We start from the raw sequence: 21,150 nt of genomic DNA on the forward strand, positions 1-21,150 counted from the left end.
TGTGTGTTTGTTTATTTTTGAGTAGCAGTTTTTGGTTGTTTTCATTATTTTATTTTATTTTATTTTATTTTATTTTATTTTATTTTACTTTATTTTATTTTATTTCATTATTTTATGTTATGGTATTTTATGTTATTTTAATTTAATTTAATTTTATTTATTTTATTTTATTTTATTTTATTTTATTTTATTTTATTTTAGAGACTTGAAGTTTAAATACAAAACCAAAATATCGACTGGTGGTTGTTGGATTTGGATTGGCCTCTGCATTGATTAAATTCACTGTTACAGGATAATATAGTACCATCCCATTTAGGATTATACATATCTTCAAGATAATCTAGTGCCATCTCCTCTAAGAACCATGCCCTGTGAGATTGCATTCTTTGATGGTGACCTATAGCAATTCAGGCTAACTAATGATTACAAATGTGGGACTACACTCTTCCCTCTGAGTACATAGAACAGAACCTTGTTGATTTACTGAATGACAGCCTGGTATTCAAAAAGTGTTTTGTTTTGTTTTTGTAATTTTTTTTTAAGTTTATTTATTTATTTTGAGAGAGAGAGCACAACACATGTGAGCAGGGGGAGGGGCAGAGAGAAAGGGAAAGAGAATTCCAAGAGGCTGCATGCTCTTAGGGTAGAGCCCAACTTGGGGCATGAACCCACGAACCTTGAGATCACGACCTGAGCTAAAATCAAAAGTCAGATGCTTAACAGACTGAGCCACTCAGGCACCCCTTAAAAAGGTTAATTACTTCAGAGGATAACTAGTTTGCTTTAGGCAATATTTTTTCCCCCTTAAATAGGTTTGTAATTATTTACCATACAAAATTTTATTTTTTTCCCTAAGATTTTATTTATTGTTAAATAATTTTCATACTCAACATGGGTCTTGAACGCACAGCCCCAAGATCAAGAGTCACACACTCCACCAAGTGAGCCAGCCAGGTACCACCCAAATTTTCTTATATATTAATGACCTCAGTAGAGAGCATTCCTTTCTATTTGCTAGAGCTCCAAAGACCTTTTTGATAAATTTTAAATTCTCTATTACAAAAAATCTCCCCTTTGAATTGAAGAATATATGGAAAAGTAAAAAGAATAAACACAGTCTTATCCAAGACAAGAATATTCACTGGCAATATTGAGATAAAGTTTTTTCCAGATGGCTGTGTGTGTGTGTGTATGAAGATATATAACTTTTGTATATTTCTATGCTGATATAAGGAAGTAGATCATAACCACACTGATTGTTAAGGAAGCTAAAATATTTGATAACCCAAAAGGTTAGCACCAGAGAGAGAGCTAACTTTTGTCAGGATATAGTTATCTTTTGAGATGTAACATGTTTTCAAAACTGAAATCTCTGCACTCTCTTCTAGTCGTGATCTCCAAAATATATGAGCTCATTAGCCACTATTAACCTCTACATAAGCTTGCCAGACTTAGCAAATAAAAATATAGTAGATTGAGATATTAAATGGGATATACTTCCTGATAAAAATCATTCATTGTTTATCTAAAATTCAAATAGAATTGAGCATGCTGGTTTTTTATTTAGCAACACTGACTTTGCCCTGCCACAATGCAGGGATTATATAGATGTAGGTATAGGTATAGGTGTAGGTATAGGTATAGGTGTAGGTACAGGTATGGGTAGATGTATATCTTGAATTTCTCTTTCTATAAGTAATGTGACCATATTTCCTTCTGTATCATAAAGCTTATTATATAAAAAATTTTAATGCAGTGTGCCCTGCAGTTTGATTGATCAAGATGCAAAGAGTGTTTTATATTAACTTGAACAGTTTTTAAATTCTTAACTATGTATAAATTGTATTTTAGATTTTCAGTGCATCTAGGAAACCTGATGTTGATGATCATATACACAAATTCAAGTGTTAACATTAATTTAGGAGTTTGAGTAATTCTGTTTATTATTTTACAGTGAATTTTTACTTTCAATACCTAACAAGTCAGTTTTTGCCATTGCTAATTTGTATGTGGTGACTACAACCGGGACTTGGTGAGGTCATGCCTCCTGGGAAAACAATAAACAATTATTTCAATTTAACTTCAGGAACAAGTTTGCTGCCTCCTCCTCCCCAAAGAAAACAATAGATATAATTGCCCTGATGGGTCTAAAAATACCTTTTCCTGAGTGATAATATATTTGATCATTTTATTTTTTATGTTTATTCTAAGTAATTATTTACAGAGCTGCTCTTTGGATTCTGATTATCCTCTGTAGTGAAGGTACCTGTCACCCCTGCATTCATTTGTCCAAATACGCATTAGGAAATCTTGATTGGAGGATTTTGTCAGCATCCTGAAAAACATGTTTGAATACTCCCTTATTTTCCCCGACCTATAAAGTTGTGGTATAGTTTAAAGTGAAGGATGTCTAGAGTCTGGAGGACTTTAACAGTGTCTTTAATGTGAAGAAATTATTCACTCAATACTTCTTTTATATTAAAAAATTATATTTGATTCTAAGCTAAATAATATTCTTATCTTAAAATTTAAGGTTTGTTGGGGTGCCTGGGTGGCTCATTTGGTTAGGTGTCCAACTCTTGCTTTCAGCTCAGGTCATGATCTCGTGGTTTGTGGGTTTGAGCCCCATGTCTCTCTCTCTCTGCCCCTCCCCCACTCGCTCTGTCTCAAAAAAATAAATAAATAAACCTAAAAAAAAATAAAAATTTGAGACGTATTCCTAGGAGCAGTTGGGAAACTATTGAAGGGATTTAAATAGGGGAGTAACATCAGATTTGGATTTTTGTTTTTTTGAGAGAGCAAGAGAGTGAGTGCATGAGTAGGGGAGGGGGAGAGGGGCAGGAGGAGAGAGTGATAATCCCAAGCAGGCTCTACACTCAGCATGGAGCCCAATGAGGAGCTCCATCCCATGACCTTGGGATCATGACCTGAGCCAAAATCAAGAGCTGGACATTCAACCACTTAACCAACTGAGCCACCTAGGTGTCCCCATCATATTTGCATTTTATAAAGAATAATTCATATTGGAAAATGGAGCATGGGTTGGAGAGATTAAGACTGGGAGTAGAGAAATTAGTGAAAAACTGATGTAGTAATCCATGGGAGGGACAATGATGGACTGGGAATAAATTAATGGCTGCAGGAACTAGGAGAAGTAGACAGGGTTGAGAGACATTTAGGAAGTGGTTTAGACGTGATTTTTAGTAGATAAAGGGAGATAAAGAGTTTGATTTTTGTTAGATGTATTAGGTACACATTTCCCTTTCCTCACCTGTGATACCTGTGTCTGTGAGTAGGAAGAGCTTCAGCTGTGCTGGCAAACAAGCTCCAAAATCCCTCAGCTAGTCTGCATAAATTACAGTTCTTTCATGGCTGAATAAGAGTGTATATTTCCATTCCAGATCCAAAACTATCCAGGAAATTATAATGTACTCTCAAGATTTTACCTTTGCTGCATTCATTATGCGGCTTAACCATTTTTATGTTTTTATATTTAGTACCACAGATTGATTCTAATATTTATTTTTGAAATAATAATTGTTTTAATACGTAAAAGAAAATAGACAATGGAGATAAGTCCACTGTCTAGGTAACCCTGATTGACATGCATATATTCAGATAGTATAGATTCAAATGATAGGGTATTAAATGGCCTTATGGAACAAATACTAGCAGGCTGCTTCCCTGTACTTCTGTCCTCAGCACTGTGAAATACTGTCATCATCTCAGGTATCTTTTCAGAACAAAAATGTATACGTATTCTATATTCTTTCTTTTGAATTTGCATAAAAGGAATCTTGTGAGACTCATTTTGTCCCTGCTTTTTACATTTAACTTACCTGGAGCTTTTAATGTAACAATACCAATCTAATCTATCCATTGATCACTTCTACTACCATATAATGTATATGGATGTATCTCAATTTTAAAACTAGGTCTTAATGATTAACTTTATTTCCAGTTTTTTAATCATTATAAACAAAACTACAGTGAACATTCTTGTACTGTTAACAGTATGTTGTACAAATAATGTACTTCTCTAGGTTTGTGGAAATAAAGACCACCCAATGAGAACAGACTATTTACTCAGAGCTTGCTATTATAGTAAAGGAGCTTTTTGTTTGTCAGTGACCCAAAGGCAGGCAGGGGAGTGAAAAAGTGTTATGCTAAAGAAGGGGGAATGCCTCTTGTATGGCTGATTGGAAGTTGTTGGCCAGAAGCTGGAGGTGGGGGTCACTAGAAGTTGGGCATCTTATGTGCATGATTTGGGGGTGCATATTTGGCACTTACTGGCTAGTACTGGGTCTCTCAGGTTAAAATTCCTGTTGGCAGAATTTTGAGGTCAAAGAATGTATGTGTATGTTTATAATTTCTAATATTAAATAAATACGCCTTCCAGTACAGGGTGTTGTTAAACTTTAAAATGTTTGCCATCTTACAAGTAAAAGTTTATGTATACAAATTTCTGCATGTTTATTTGTTGTAAATTTCTAGCATTGTTTATTAGGATAATGATAAGTTTATGAAAAGGTTGCTGTATTTAGTTGTCTGCATGGTAGAAGTGGTTCATAATTAAGTACAGTGAAGAATAATTTTATATTCATGAGATTTTTGACTGATATAACCATTGTTGAAAAATCACAGTGAAACCTAAGTTTAATCTATAAAATTTAAATTTACTGAGCCTTAAGTAAAAATGTGAGTTTTAAAATGATTAATTTAAAAGTTTTCAGATTCTTAGGCTTTCTCAGATATGATAAACGTGATTTTTACTTGGTTTGTAAAGAAAAACTGGATAGTTTATAGGTGGTTTTATTTAATTTTTGAGTTTATTTCTTATTTTGAGAGGGAGAGAGAAAGCATATGAGCATGTGTGTATAAGTGGGGAGGGACAGAAAGGAGAGAGAGAGAATCCCAAGTAGGCTGCATGCTGTCAGCAGGGAGCCCCATTTGGGGCTCCATCTCATAAACCTTGAGATCATGACCTGAGCCAACCCATAACCAGCTGAGCCACCCAGGTGCCCCTTATATGTGGTTTTAAAATGTGTATACTATTTCCGTGATTATCTTTATGAAACTGGTACCTAACTACATTTCTTTGAAAGATTTCAACTTTGTCTTCTTTAGAAAGCTGATTGTGTGTTCATCTTCTATATATGAAATGTGTTATTTTATCTGGATATTCTTTTGATCCTTGTGTAATATTTTCCTACCCAGTTTTGTTTTCTTGATAAAAATTGAACGTCCAGTATATTTGGTTGGATATATTTTGTATTTCTTGTATTATTATTAGCTACTCAAAATGACACTGTAAAAAAATTTGTTTAGGTCTACATGAATTTGATGCACTGAAGGATCCTGAAGTGAATGAATTCCGAATAAAAATGCGCAAATTCAGTGAAGAAAAGATTCAGTCACTTGTGGGATTGTCTTGGATGGATTGGCTAAAACAGACGTATCCACCAGAACATGAACCATCCATCCTTGAAAACTTAGAAGATAAACTTTATGGAGGAAAGCTCATTGTGGCTGTTCATTTTGAAAATTGTCAGGTAGTGTTGTATTATTTTAAGAAATATTTTGTAATCTGTGATTTTACCTGAATGCAGCACCAATCTTAGAAGAGGTTCTTGCTCACTTGGTAAATGCTGTTACAAAGAGCATTTTTAGATTTAAGATGGAAATTTTAGCATTAGGTGTGATACATGCTTTGCATGTATATGATTTTTGATGCAATGTTATATTAGTCTAGATTGGGTTTGGAAAATTGCAGTTTTTGAATGGTTTTTATACTTAAAAGGGATGTAAAAAAACTCAAGGAATTTTTAAGAGATGTTAAAGAAAGAGAAAAAGAATGAAAAGAATATTGACAAAGACTCATAGGTTGTCAGCAAAACCTGGGTCTTTACAGAAAAAGATTGCCAACCCCAGTCTAGACAGTGTTTTTTAGTTACTGGGTTTTCTCATGTGATTTTGCTCTTGTCTATAAAATGAAAGCTTTGATCAAATGATCTCTTTTTTCCATATTCTTATATTTGCATTCTTTAAATATGTAATTAAGTGCTGATATGGAATTGGGCATTATAATGGAGTGTGTATATACAGTTAATCCGTATCTGAATAGTCACAGTTATTTTAGAAGCCAGATTATGGTACTACCTTTGTATATAGTATGGTCATTTTATCATCTAGGATCTGGCTTCGAATTAGGGTAGGAGTTCAAGAATATTTTGTGCTGTTCTTTCTTCAATTACTCTGATAACAACAATGATATAAACCATTTTAGTAAACATTCTTTATTAAGCACTTCACCATACTAAGAGCTATGAAAGGTATTTTTGTTATAGTCTCCACTTTTAAATATTAATTTTTTATTTTTTTTAGAGAGAGTGCGAGTGGGAGAGAGGGACAGAGGGAGGAGAGAGAGAGAGAGAGAGAGAGAGAGAGAGAAGCTTAAGCAGTCTTCACACTCAGCGTGGTGCCTAATGCAAGTCTCGATCCCACGACCCCAGATCATGACCTGAGCCAAAATCAAGATTCAGACACTCAACTGAATGAGCCACCCAGGCACCCCTTTATTCTCCACTTTCAAAAACAACTCTATAAAGTGTTATCATCCTCGTTTTATAGGGAAGAAACTGAAAGGGAGAGAAGTTTTTTGTATGTGTGCCAAGGCCTTATAGCTGGTCTGTGGTATAGCCAGGATTTTCTCCAGATGTTTCTGGTTTTATTCAGTTCTGCCTCCTTCCCAACAATATGTATCTAAATATTTGTAGGAACAAATGCAAAAGCAGGAGTCTGCCTTCTGGCCTTTTACAAAGGAAGTTTATATAGGTTAAAAAAAAAAACACAACAACAACAAAAACATTTGATGCTGTATCCTGAGATATGTTCAGACAGAAGTTCAATTAAACCAAGATTTGGATATTGTAAAATCTCAAGATCAAATTTAAAATACTGTTTAGGGAATTCTGCCCTCTTGAAAGAGCTGGAATGGGGAATTTTACTTACTGCTGATAGGTGACTAGAATTCAACTTGAAAACACTGGCTCAGGGCAATTTGCCCATCTAGGTCAGTCTGCATTTCATTACTTATGGGTCAGATCTCTACTGGCTGTACATATCTTAATGTAATCATCATTGTAAAAAAGTATGTGTGAAAATAAATGTTTTGAAATTAAAAGAGAAATGGAGATACTGTAAAATCTTAGTGGATTCCAAGCATAGAATACTTTTTCAATTTTATTTATATATATATAAATATATATATTTATTATATATATTTATATATATATTTATTTATACATATAAATATATATTTATATATAAAAATATGTTTATATATAAACATATAAATATACATATGTATATTTATATGTATATATATAAATAAATATATTTATTTATATATGTGTATATATATGTATATATATACATATACATATATATATGGAGAGGTTTTTTGTTTAAGATTTTAATAATTCATTGCTCATCAGGACAAGTGCACTCTTTAATCCCCGTCACCTGTTTCACCCATCCCCCCACCTACCTCCTTTCTGGTAACCATCAGTTTGTTTTCTACAGTTAAGAGACCCTTTCTTGGTTTCTCTCTCTCTCTTTTTATGCCTCCTTGCTTGTTTGTTTTGTTTCTTAAATTCCACATATGAGTGAAACCATGTGGTGTTTGTATTTCTCTGACTGACTTACTTTGCTTATCATTATACTCCCTAGCTCCAACTGTGTTGTTGCAAATGGCAAGATTTCATTCTTATGAAATCTTCATTTCATTCTTTTTTTCATTCTTCATTTTTATGGCTAAATAATATTCTGTTGTGCATATCCCATCTTCTTTATCCATTCACCTATCAATAGACACTTGGGCTATTTCCATAATTTGACTATTGTAAATAATGCTGTTATAAACATGGGGGTGCATATATCTCTTTGAATTAGTGTTTTTCAATTTTTTTGGTAAATACCCAGTAGTGTGATTACTGTGTGTAGAGTAGTTTTACTTTTAACTTTTTTTTTTTTTAATTAAAAAATTGAAAGCATTTTTTTCTATCTTTAAATTTTTGAGGAACCCTCATACTGTTTTCCGCAGCTGCTGGACTGGTATAATTTCTCACCAACAGTGCAAGAGAGTTCCTTTTCTCCACATCCTTGCCAAAGACTTGTTTCTTGTGTTTTTGATTTTAGCCATCTGACAGGTGTGAGGTGGTATCTCATTGTGGTTTTGATTTGAATTTCCCTGATGATGAGTGATATTAAGCATTGTTTTGTGTGTCTGTTGGCCACCTGTATGTCTTCTTTAGAAAAATGTCTATTCATGTCTTCTGCCAATTTTTTCATTGGATTATTGGTTTTTTAGGTGTTAACTTGTGGAAATTCTTTTTTTTTTTTTTTTTTTTTTTTTAGAGTTTATTTATTTTGAGAGAGGGAAAGAGCATGAGCAGGGGAGGGGCAGAGAGAGAGAGAGAGAGAGAGAGAATATGAATCTCAAGCAGGCTCCGTTCTTTCAGCCTAGAGCCCAATGTGGGGCTCCATCTCATGAACTGTGAGATGATGACCTTAGCCGAAAGCAAGAGTCAAGATGCTCAACTGACTGACTCACCCAATTTGTATAAATTCTTTATATATTTTGGATACTAACCCTTTATTGGATATGTCATTTGGAATATCTTCTCCCATTCTTTATATTGCCTTTTAGTTTCATTGATTGCCTCCTACACTGTGCAGAAGCTTTTTATTTTGGTATAATCCCAATAGTTTAGTTTTGCTTTTGTTTCCTTTGTCTCAGGGGACCAAAAAGTTGCTATAGCTGATGTCTGAGTAATTACTGCCTGTGCTCTCTTCTAGGATTTTTATGGTTTCCTTTCTGACATTTAGGTCTTTAATACATTTAGAATTTATTTTTGTGTATGGTATAAGAAAGTGGTCCAGTGTCATTCTTTTGAAAGAAGCTGTCCAGTTTTCCCAACATCATTTGTTAAAGAGACTGTCATTTTCTCTTTGTATATTATTTTCTGCTTTGTTGAAGATTAATTGACTATGTAATTGTGGGTTTATTTCTGTTTTTTTTTTTTTTTTTTATTTTCTGTTGATCTGTGTGTGTGTGTTTTTGTGCCAGTACCATCCTGCTTTTTTTTTTTTTTAATTTTTTTTTTTAACGTTTATTTATTTTTGAGACAGAGAGAGACAGAGCATGAATGGGGGAGGGGCAGAGAGAGGGAGACACAGAATCCGAAACAGGCTCCAGGCTCTGAGCTGTCAGCACAGAGTCCGACGCGGAGCTCGAACTCACGGACCGCGAGATCATGACCTGAGCTGAAGTCGGCTGCTTAACCGACTGAGCCACCCAGGTGCCCCAGTACCATCCTGTTTTAATTACTACAACTTAGTAATATATATTGCAGTCCAGATTTGAGATGCCTTCAGCTTTGCTGTTCTATGTCACATTTGCTTTGGCTATTTGGAGTGTTTTGTGGTTCCATACTAATTTTATGATTGTCTGTTTTAGTTGTGTGAAAAATGCCGTTGGTATTTTGATAGGGATTGCATTAAATCTGTAGATTGCTTTGGATAGTAGAGACATGTTAACAGTATTTGTTCTTCCAGTCCATGATCATGGAATGTCTTTTCATTTCAATGTATCATCCTCAATTTCTTTCATCAGTGTCTTATAAGTTTTCAGAGTATAGGTCTTTCACCTCTTTGGTTAGGTTTATTTCTACATATCCTATTATTTTTGGTGTAATTTTACTTTTTTTTTTTTTTTTTTTTTTTAGTGTTTATTTGTTCTTGAGAGAGAGAGAGAGAACATGAGCAGGGGAGGGGCAGAGTGAGAGAGGGATGCAGAATCTGAAGCAGGCTCCAGGCTCTGAGCTGTCAGCACAGAGCCTGATGCGGGGCTCGAACCCACAAGCTGTGAGATCATGACCTGAGCTGAAGTCAGATGTTTAACTGACCGAGCCACCCAGGCACCCCTTTTTGGTGCAATTTTAAATGGGATTGTTGTCTTAATTTCTTTTCTGCTGCTTTATTATTAGTGTATAGAAATGTGTATAGAAACAGATTTCTGTATATTGATTTTGTATCCTGTAACATTACTGAGTTCATTTATCAGTTCTAGTAGTTTTTTGGTCGAGTCTGTAGGGTTTCTATATATAGTATGTCATCTGCGAATAGTGAAAATATTACTTATTCTTTACCACTTTGGATGCCTTTTATTTCTTTTTTCTTGTCTGATTGCTGTGGCTAGGACTTCTAGTACTACAGTGAATAAACGTGATGAGAGTGGACATCCTTTTCACGTTCCTGGTCTTAAGGGAAAAGCTCTCAGTTTTTCACCTTTAAGTATGATCTTAACTGTGGGTTTTCCGTATATGACCTTTATTGTGTTGAACTATGTTCTATCTACTCCTAATTTGTTGAAGGTTTTAATAATGAATGGAGGTTGTACTTTGTCAAATGTTCTTTAAGCATCTGTTGAATTGATCATGTGGTTCTTATCCTTTCTTTTATTGAAATGTTGTATCATATTGATCAATTTGTGAATATGGAACTGCCATTGCATCCCTGGAATAAATTCCACTTGGTTATGTGAATCATTTAAAAAAAATTTTTTTTTTAATTTATTTATTTCAAGAGAGAGAGAGCTAGTGAACGAGCACTAGCAGGGTAGGGGCAGAGAGGAGAGACAGAATCCCAAGCAGGCTCTGCACCATTACTGCATAGCTCAGTGTGGGGCTTGTGCTCACAAACAGTGAGATCATGACCTTAGCCAAGATCAGGAGTCAGATGCTTAATCGACTACGCCATGGGGCACCCCATCGTCATTACTGCTAATGACCAACATTAGGAAGCAGCATGTGGGAATATTAAACTAAGCATGAGATGAAGTGTAACAAAGCATACATATAGGTTAAAAAATGATTTTCATAGGATTGTTAGGGAGAACTACAGACAGCAGTTTCTTTGAAAAACGTGAAATTTTAGATCACCACATAGTCACTATCAGCCAGCATAGAACAGGGCTCTTAATAAGCAAGATAAATATAATCATGGAATTATCATGTTTCAGATTTAAAGAACATTAGTCCCAACAGCCAAACCACAAAGGCATTATTTTTAATTCCAGGAGTCATAATTTATTAAAGATACCAATAAACCTGAGCATCGTTTTCAAACCTGTGTTGTTTTCTTTTTTAACCTCACTCAGCATAAGTTAAATGAAATTATTCTCTCAATTAAGGGATGGGGGCAGATGGCATTTGAAATTGTCTCCTGTGTGTTAGGGAACAGGGCAGGTTGTACAGAGGGTAGAAGGAGGTGGTGACTATACTTTCTGGGAATTTTTGAGAATATATCAGAAGCATGGGCAGAAATGTGAGAACAGTGAAGCATACAGTAAAACTATGAAGAAGTATTTCTTCACCCATCTAGACATTATCTGAATTAGCCCAGTTGTCATGATATATATGTCATCACTAATTAATTGTATCCCTTCCTGCGAAGCAGAAATATCTATCCCACTCATACGCCCAGTGTCTTTGTTGCATAGTCTCTCATATATAGTTGTTTGTAATCATTGAGCAATACAATGCAAGCCAGTTCCTTAGGAAAATTACAAGTCTTTTAAAGGTGCAATATTTTGTGAAGTATTTCAAAGAGATGTTGGAAAACTGCTTGAAATACAAGAAAAACCAGTTGACTTCTGACCAGTCAGTCTAATTAACATTTATGTGAAAAATATGAACAAGGGTGGTGAGACACTGGTAGTAATTTAGAAGACATGAATTTTATCATCAAGAGATTAAGATTGGTCTTTGAAGGAAAGTTTTGAGCTGTTGGTACTATATATAATGGGTTACTGGTGCTAATCCCTTTGCATTCAAAAAACCAGGTATGGGGGGGGTGCATGGGTGGCTCCATTGGTAAATGTCCAACTCTTGATTTCAGCTCAGGCTGTGGCCTCATGATTCGTGAGATCAAACCCTGCATTGAGGCTCTGTGCTGACAGTGTGGAGCCTGCTTGGGATTCTCTCTCTTCCTCTCTCTTTGTCCATACCTTGGCTTGTGTGTGCGTGCTTTCTCCCCTGCCTTCTCAAAAAAAAAGAAAATCCATGTATAACTTTTGACCCACGTAAAACTTAGCTTCTAATAGATTCCTGTTGACTGAAAGTCATATTTGGTTTACACATATCTAATATATGTATTATATACTATATTTTTACAATAAAGTAAGCTAGAGAGAAGAAAATGTTATTAAGACATAAGGAAGAAAAAACATTTATAGTATTGTACTGGATTTGTATTTAAAAAAACATAATTAGGTGGACCCACACAATTCAAACCCATGTTGTTCAAGTGTCAACTGTATATCCATTGTCTCAGTTGTATCTTTCATAACTGATTATGAAAGATTCATATTTCTGTTGTTTGTTTTTTGTCTATTTTTTGAAGTTTATTTATTTATTTTGAGAGAGAGAGAGAAGAAAGGGCAGAGAGACAGTGAGAGACAGAATCCCAAGCAGGCTCTGAGCACTGTCAGCACAGAGCCCAATGTGGGGCTTGAACTTACAAATCATGAGATCATGACCTGAGCCAAAATCAAGAGTTGGTCACTTAACTGACTGAACCACCCAGGCACCCCTGTTTGTTTGTTTGTTTGTTTGTTTGTTTGTTTGTTTTAATCTATTTTTAAATTATGTAGTGTGTGTCTTACTGATTTGTACAAGTTCTTGGTATTTGGGGGGGGTAGTGAATTTTTGTCATTCATAGGTGTTGGGTGTGTATTTTCCCGAAGTGTGGCTTATCTTTGTTATTCTTTTTGTTTTGTTAGTTTTGTTTTGCTTGGTTTTTATCCTCAAGTTCCAGTCAGTGTTCACGTTTCCTCAATTGTCATGTCTCACACACACACACACACACACACACACACAGCATATCAACTTCATTATTGCTGTTATATGAAATAATGTTGATTTACGTATTTCTATTGGATGTATGCCTAGAAACAGAACTGGTAAGTCATAGGTGTATGTGTGTAATCAGTTTTTAATAGATACTGCAAAATAATTTTCCATATTTATATTCCTACCAGTAATATTTTGAGAGTTTAGTGTCTCCACATCTTTGCTAATACTTGATATTGTCACATTTAAAAACTCTTTTAAAATTTGTCATGTTCTTTTTCATTGAGTTTCAAATTTCACTTAATTATGTTTTGTTTCTTGGAGTTCTGTTTGATTCTTCTTCAGATATATTTGCTCTTTATTCATTTTCAAACCGTCTTTAATTCTTGAAACATACCAACCATATTTATTTTATTTTCTAAGTATTACTTCCAGTATCTGCAGTTTTTCAAGCCCAGTTCTGATTTCTGGTCTTTTCTGTAGCTTCTTGCTATCTGATAATGAGAGTGTTCTCCAGTTTTGTGTTTCTCAGTGTATGAAATAGAGGGTAAATGGGAATCATAGAATAATTTTATGATGTATTAAGCTGCTTAGGCATTATCCAGATGTGTGCTATATAATACAGTAATCAGTAGCCACATGTGTATATTTAATTTTAAATTTAAGTTAATCAAGTAAAATTAAAATTCATTTCTTTTCATAGCCATATATCAAGTTCTCAAGAGCCACTGTGGCTAGTGACTTTTATTGGATAGCACAGAATAGAATATATCTATTATTAAAGAGTTTTTTTGGGTAGCATTGCTGTAGACAGTTCTGACCATTTGTAGTATGTTAAAAAAGAGTATCATATCTCTTTGTGACTCTCTTTTTAAAGTTAAAAAATTTTTTTTTTTTATTTTTGAGAAAGAGGGTGGGTGAGGGGCAGAGAGAGAGAGAGAGAGACCCAGAATCCAAAGCAGGCTCCAGGCTCTGAGCTGTCAGCACAGAGCCCGATGTGACTCTTTTTTTAAAGATAGATTGCTTTTAAGCTAGATGAAGGTTAGTTTTAAGGTAGATAGTGCAAGGGGATTAAATAAGAAGTTATATTTCTCTTTAGGATAAACATGAAGCATTGCTGAAGTAGAAGAGTATTACTGGAAATGGGGAGGTGAACAGTTGGCAACCCATTAGAATGTAAGATCATTGGTATCTTAGTGGGAAGTCAGGTGAGGGAGGAAAGTGGAATCATGAGTCCTCATATGACTCTGTGGATCCTAGCTCATGTGCTTTGATGCCTATAGTAACAACTCATATAGAAAATTCAGGAGAAAAGGGGTAAAAATACTAGAGAAAATAGATTGGAATACCCAGTAAGTTCATATTTAAAAAGTTGGAATTTTAGGTACCTTGTGGAAAAGGGAGATGACTTAACTTGTTAGAAATATTGTAGAATCCATCTCTGGTCAGTACAGGGAATTCTCTAACAATCACATTTGTCCAGAGTAGCAGTTAGCTGCCTTTGGAGATGGTGAATTTTCTTATATCCTTTGGTATGTGATCATGTGGTGTGAAATTATTTTGCTAGCTTTTGAGAATTTCCAGGTGTTATTAGATAACCTTTACTGTCTGTACCTTTGGGATTTATGATGAGCAGTTTTGATAATATCCAGTCCCTACTGTATCTTCATTTTTCATTAATTAAAATTTCTTTTGTTTCTTTTTATATGTTATAAAATTGGACAGAACTGTTCATTTAAGTTTAATTATTGTAAAGTATACATCTCTTGTTACCAGTGAGAACATAAAATTCTCAGTTTAACTAAATTTGAACAACTGCAGGTTTTTGGTGTCATTTTTAAAGAAAGATATTTGGGAAATGCGTTTGATAAACTTTCTAATGATAAACTTTAGTTAAATATTAGTGTGACCTGTGGGATCTGTGGTACTTTGTGTAGTGTAAGACGACTTGCAGACCATCAACTCTTAACAAATTTGATGGGACACGTTTTAAAAATTATTTATTTATTTTTTATTTTTTATTTTTTAATTTTTAAGTAATCTCTGCATCCAACGTAAGGCTTGAACTCAGAACCCCAAAATCAAGAGTCGCATGCTGTGCTGACTGAGCCAGCCAGGTGCCCCTGGACACATTATATTTAGAAAACAGGAGGGGCGCCTGGTTGGCCCAGTTGGTTAAGCATCTGACTTCGGCTCAGGTCATGATCTTGAAGTTTGGAAGTTTGACCCCTACTTTGGGCTCTGTGCTGACTGCTCAGAGTCTGGAGCCTGCTTCAGATTCTGTGTCTCCCCCTCTGCCCCTCCCCTGCTCATATTCATTCTCTCTCTCTCTCTCTCTCTCTCTCTCTCTCTCAAATAAATAAACATTAAAAAAATCCTTATAGAAAACATGAGGGGTGCCTTGATGGCTCAGTTGGTTAAGGCCAACTTTGGCTCAGGTCATGGTCTCGTGGTTCGTGGGTTCAAACCCTGCGTTGGGCTTTGTGCTGAGTGCTCAGAGCCCGGAGCCTGCTTCAGATTCTGTGTGTGTCTCTGCCTCTCTCCCGCTCGCACTGTCTCTCTGTCTCTCTCTGTCTCTGTCTCTTTCTCAAAAATAAACAAACATTAAAAAAATTTAAAAGAGGGGCGCCTGGGTGGCTCAGTCGGTTAAGCGACCGACTTCGGCTCGGTCATGATCTCGCGGTCCGTGAGTTCGAGCCCCGCGTCGTGCTCTGTGCTGACTGCTCAGAGCCTGGAGCCTGTTTCAGATTCTGTGTCTCCCTCTCTCTCTGCCCCTCCCCCGTTCATGCTCTGTCTCTCTCTGTCTGAAAAATAAATAAACGTTAAAAAAATTAAAAAAAAAAAATTAAAAGAGAAAATAGGAAGATGTACTGGAATGTTAAATGTGAAGGATATACTTATGTAACATTAGATATATACACATATGTGGATATTATGTATGGCTATATCCAATGTAGTAGTAAGTACAAATGTGAAGAGTGATTTTTTTCAGCACAAGTATAAAATTGTTCCTTTTTTCTACTCCCCTTTTTAGGATGTGTTTAGCTTTCAAATATCTCCTAATATGAATCCTATCAAAATAAATGAACTGGCAATCCAAAAACGTTTGACTATTCATGGGAAAGAAGATGAAGTTAGCCCGTATGACTATGTGTTACAAGTCAGTGGGCGAGTAGAATATGTGTTTGGTGATCACCCACTAATTCAGTTCCAGGTATGTATATTCACCGTCAGTTTACCAGAGATGTGTGTGTGTGTGTGTGTGTGTGTGTGTGTGTGTGTGTGCGCGCGCATTTAATAATTTAAATTTCTGATAAAAATGTGTTGTCACATTTAGAGTATTTAGAACCTATAGAAAATTATACAGAATTAAATAATAGATATTCATAATCCTACCTACCTCTGAGATAACCATTGTTAACATTTTGGCATGTTTTTGTCATTTTACTTAAGGTTATAAATATTTTTGGTATAATGATTGTATGTTTAATGTTTGTTTCTAAATGTTTGCTTTCTACTTTTTTGGTTGTTTCAGTGTTATATCATAGTTTCCTGTAGCATTATGAATTCTTAATAAAATTTGCTATAGCTGCCTACTTTTTTATCATGTAAACATAATGATTTGTTATTTTTTTAAAAGAAAGGCTTAAAACATTTTTTTAATGTTTATTTTTGAGAGAGAGAGAGAGAGACAAAGTGTGAGTGGGGGAGGGGTAGAGAGAGTGGGAGACAGAGAATCTGAAGCAGGCTCCCAGCTCTGAGCTGTCAGCAGAGAGCCTGATGTGGGGCTCGAACTCATGAACTGTGAGATCATAACTTGAGCTAAAGTCGGAATTTTAGCTGACTGAGCCACCCAGAAACCCCAACATGATGATTTAGATAGAAAATATTCTGCGGGAAGTAAAAAACAAGATATTTTGATTAAATGGTCACTACATAAATTGTATAAAAACTTATAAATTTTCATTGTGAATAGAAAAATTTTCAGTTTCTTTTATAGGTTATATATATATTTATATATATAATTACTATATGTATAATATGTAAAATTGCCCTCCCCTCCCTTATTTGTTTCTTCCACATATGGTAGGAATTTTGTAAGGGTTAGGTCTGGACATCCTCAAAAGACTTCCTCTGTGTTTGACATTCCTATTTCCATGCCATCATGAATTGACTTATAGTGCCTCAGATTGTTTGTCGAACAAAATGAAGTTTAAATAAGATGAAAGCAGTGCAGTACTCCTCCCCGACCACTGTCCTTTTAAAGGATAGAATCATGGCTTTGACTTCAAGGAACTTGAAGATATTTTTGTTGCAATTGAATTTGGAGACTAAAAAATGGTCATTACATAAAGAATAATGCTAAATGCCAAGTTAGGGGTAAATAGTAACAGGATTTTATAAAGATATGTGTTTATTCTTATTTGTGATTTTTATTGTTTTGTTTTAAGCAAGAGGGATAGAGACATGCTAAACATTAAGTGATGTCTGTTTGAGAATAAGGAGCTGTGATATATTAGTGGCTAATAGAGGATTTTACACCTTTCTTTTCAGATTTTTAGCATGGCCCTCAATTCTTGTGGTTTAGTAGGTAGAAGGTCTAGAAGCAGTTATAACTTCTCTGCTTTGAGAGCTATGGCATTCTAACAGTCAACACTTGAACTCTAGCCCATGAGACGAAGAAGGAAGATGAAAAGTATTTGGTGGTAGCATAGGAGTGTTGACTTCTTTATGTTTTGCCATCCTTTAAGTAGCCTTCTGCTTCTTTAACACTTTTTTTAAAACTTTAATTAGTGGAGGGTATATTGTTCTATTCAAACTAGGATTTGTTATAAAGAGAAACAAAGGCTTGTATACATTTTTGTACAGGGTCATAGTGAAAGAGAAAATATACAATGTACTCAAAGGAATGTGAAGGAGTGGAATGATACATATTTCATAGTGAAAAATTTTTTATTGAATATATTTAGCACAATATCATCTAACTGCCAATTACAGACAATTCTGGAATTTTTTTAATTTCAAAAAATTGTATTTCTTGGTTCTGAATTGAATACAATATGTTGAATCACACTTTGTCTGTATATGAAATTTATTCTTCTGAGGAATACATTAGGTTTCTTTCTCTTCAGCTTGTTAGGAATCTTGGTAATGTGAATAACCACTCCTTTTCTTTCTTTTTTTTTTCTTTTCTTTTATTAAAACAAAAAAATTTTTAAATGTTTATTTTTGAGAGAGACAAAGCGTGAGCCGGGGAGGGGCAGAGAGAAGGGAAACACAGAAATCCAAAGCAGGCTCCAGGCTCCCAGCTGCCAGCACAGAGCCTGGTGCAGAACTTGAACCCACGAACCGTGAGATCATGACTTGAGCCGAAGTCGGACGCTTAACTGACTGAGCCACCTAGGCGCCCCTCCTTTTCTTATATGCCTTTGGAGAGTCATCCTGGTCTCATTGAAATAAAACAAAGCATCAAGCTCAGATGACCAGTATGTTTTTAAAAGGAAGATAGTAATGGTTGTCTGGAGCCCTGTGCTGTAAAGGTACCAGGCTTCCCTCAGGGATCCATCGGAAAGTCTAAGTTGACTACCTCAGGATGTGAAGAAATGGCCACATGTGTACTACATGTTCACTTGTCCTGACTGATTGGTCAAAGCTTGCACTGTGATATCACAGTCTCTCCCGATCAAGTCCCACCCCTAGAAAGGTGAGCCGATAGGTCAAAATGTCCTGTATTAAGCACAAAGAAAAGGCAAAACATCTACACTGAGGTACATGTTTCTTTGGGGTTTAGCAAACAAACAAACAAACAAAAAAGATAGATTTAAAGATACCAGGTATAAAGATGCCAGGAATGTAACTCAGCTCTTCTGATTTTCCTTTCATGTATTAAAAAGAGGAAAATATCTTTTATAGGGTTGTTAGGAAAATTAGCAATAAATAATCTTATGTTCTTAGGTGTTCAATTAATGGTAGCTATTTTATGTTGTGATTTTAATTTCTCATATTCTTGATGTTGAGTTAAGATATGTTTTTACAGTACATTTGATATAGTGGTGTTCATCTTAATTTTATTCTTCTATCAATTTATGTTTTTGTTTGTTTTTGTTAAGTAGGCTCCACACTGGGTGATGGGTGGGTGTGGCAGGGCTTGAACTCACAACCCTGAAATCAAGTCCTGAGCAGAGATCAAGATTTGGACTGTTAACCGACTGAGCCACCCAGGTACCCCTTGATTTAAGTATTTGCTTGAAAATCCTTACCTTATTCTTTCCTTGCCACTGTAGTATATCCGGAACTGTGTAATGAATAGGACCTTGCCTCATTTTATGCTTGTGGAATGTTGCAAGATCAAGAAGATGTATGAACAGGAAATGATTGCCATAGAAGCTGCCATAAATAGAAATTCATCAAACCTTCCTCTTCCTTTACCACCAAAGAAAATGCGAATTATTTCTGTAAGTTTCATGTGTGAACTTTTGGTAACCCCCAAAAGCATGTGATTTTGTTTTAGGTTATGTGCTTCAGCCTCACACATATTTTCTCTATTGATTTTTCCTTCTGTGAAAACCAATGCAGATTTGACAAAGATCAATTACCATTTATTGGTAATTTTCTCTTTCTTTCTTTCTTTCTTTCTTTCTTTCTTTCTTTCTTTCTTCTTTTTCTTTTTCTTTCTTTCTTTCTCTTTCTTTCTTTCTTTCTTTGTAATTATCTTTCTAACTACTATCCTTTTTCCTCAGCGCAAGCTGCATATAAATATAAATATGTTATTTCTGGTTTTGGTGTTCTTTTGGTGCCACAGAAAAATGTCACCAAATTAAAAATTTCTTGAGATTACAGCTAAACATAGACTTCAGGGAGCAATTTGAGACTTTCTAGTAGAAAAGTTAGATGTGCAGAAATAGTTGGTTTACTGGTATAGTTCATTTCTATCAGCTTAGCTATGAGAGTGTTTTTGGTATAACTTGCCACCTTCTTACTGAATACTTTTAGAATTTAAATATATCAAAAATACCATCTTTTCCAGAATGTAATATATTTATATAAAGCAAATCTTAAATTTCTGTTTATCAATTGGAACAGTTAACATTTTTCAATAGTTATTCAGTTTTAACAGATTGTATATTTAATCTCTCTTGTTAAGGATTAAGATATTAACTGTATATTTAAATGGTCAATTTAAAAAAAAATTTTTGTTTAACGTTTATTTATTTTTGAGAGAGAGAGAGCGTGAAGAGGAGAGGGAGACACAGAATCTGAAGCAGGCTCCAGGCTCTGAGCTGTCACCACAGAGCCCGACGCGGGGCATGAACTCACAAATGGCGAGATCATGACCGGAGCCAGAGTCGGTCACGCAGCTGACTGAGCCATCCGGGTGCCCCAAATGATCAATTCTTAAATTGTTTTTAATGTTGATTTTTGAGAGAGGGAGAGAGACTGAGAGTGGGGGAGGGGCAGAGAGAGAGGGATACAGAGGATCCAAAGTGGGCTCTCTCCTGACAACAGAGCCCGATGTGGGGCTAAGACCCACGAACTGTGAGCCGAAGTTGGACAGGCACCCCTAAATGGTCAATTCTTAATTCATCCAAAGCTTTAATATTATTTGTTTATGGTGCTTAATATAGTCACTTTCTTAACAGTATTGAAATGCTGCCAGTGTTTTGCCTAAGAACAAAGTGCTAACGGTTGTGGTGCTTATTTTAGTACATGTGACTTTCAGTTGTTAGTTCAGAGGTCTATTTTTGTTATTTTGTCAATGGACATGAGAACAGGTAAGATGATTTCATTGCTAGCATAGAATATTTATTTCCTTAATTAAAATACTCTATTTCATTCTTTTGCAGCATGTTTGGGAAAATAACAATCCTTTCCAAATTGTCTTGGTTAAGGGAAATAAACTTAACACAGAAGAAAGTGTAAAAGTGAGTACTTGTTAAGATTTGAGTGTTTTTTTAATCTGCTGCATTATTTGAATAATTTACTGATACACATAAGGAATCTCACATTGGAGATTAAATTTTAGGTATATCGGTCAATTGCACAGGATAAAATATGGCGACTTAATGTAAGACAATTAAGAATTTTTGTCTTAAAGTATTCTTTGAATAGTTGGAGATGTACTGGATAAAGTGACATTTTCCCCTGATGTATTATGTAAAAGAACTTGCTTTAGATCAGGAATTCAGGTACAGTTTACGACAAAACTATAGGTCCCAGGTTCCTATGTAAGCTTAAC

At 35.0% G+C, this 21,150-nt stretch overlaps 1 protein-coding gene across 8 annotated transcripts in view; it reads left to right on the forward strand.

Annotated features, from left to right (window-relative positions):
• PIK3CB (phosphatidylinositol-4,5-bisphosphate 3-kinase catalytic subunit beta) overlaps positions 1–21,150 on the forward strand; it is a 189,108-nt gene that overhangs the window by 80,099 nt on the left and 87,859 nt on the right. For all 8 annotated transcript variants that reach the window (XM_078432300.2, XM_078432302.2, XM_078432307.2 and 5 more), the window contains 4 exons: positions 5,329–5,552; positions 15,949–16,128; positions 19,199–19,369; positions 20,759–20,836. In XM_078432300.2, the coding sequence (XP_078288426.1) occupies positions 5,329–5,552; positions 15,949–16,128; positions 19,199–19,369; positions 20,759–20,836 (653 nt within the window). The remainder of the gene's footprint in view (positions 1–5,328; positions 5,553–15,948; positions 16,129–19,198; positions 19,370–20,758; positions 20,837–21,150) is intronic.

This window comes from Panthera onca, chromosome C2 (assembly GCF_046562875.1).
Source record: "Panthera onca isolate mPanOnc1 chromosome C2, mPanOnc1 haplotype 2, whole genome shotgun sequence".
Taxonomy (NCBI): domain Eukaryota; kingdom Metazoa; phylum Chordata; class Mammalia; order Carnivora; family Felidae; genus Panthera; species Panthera onca.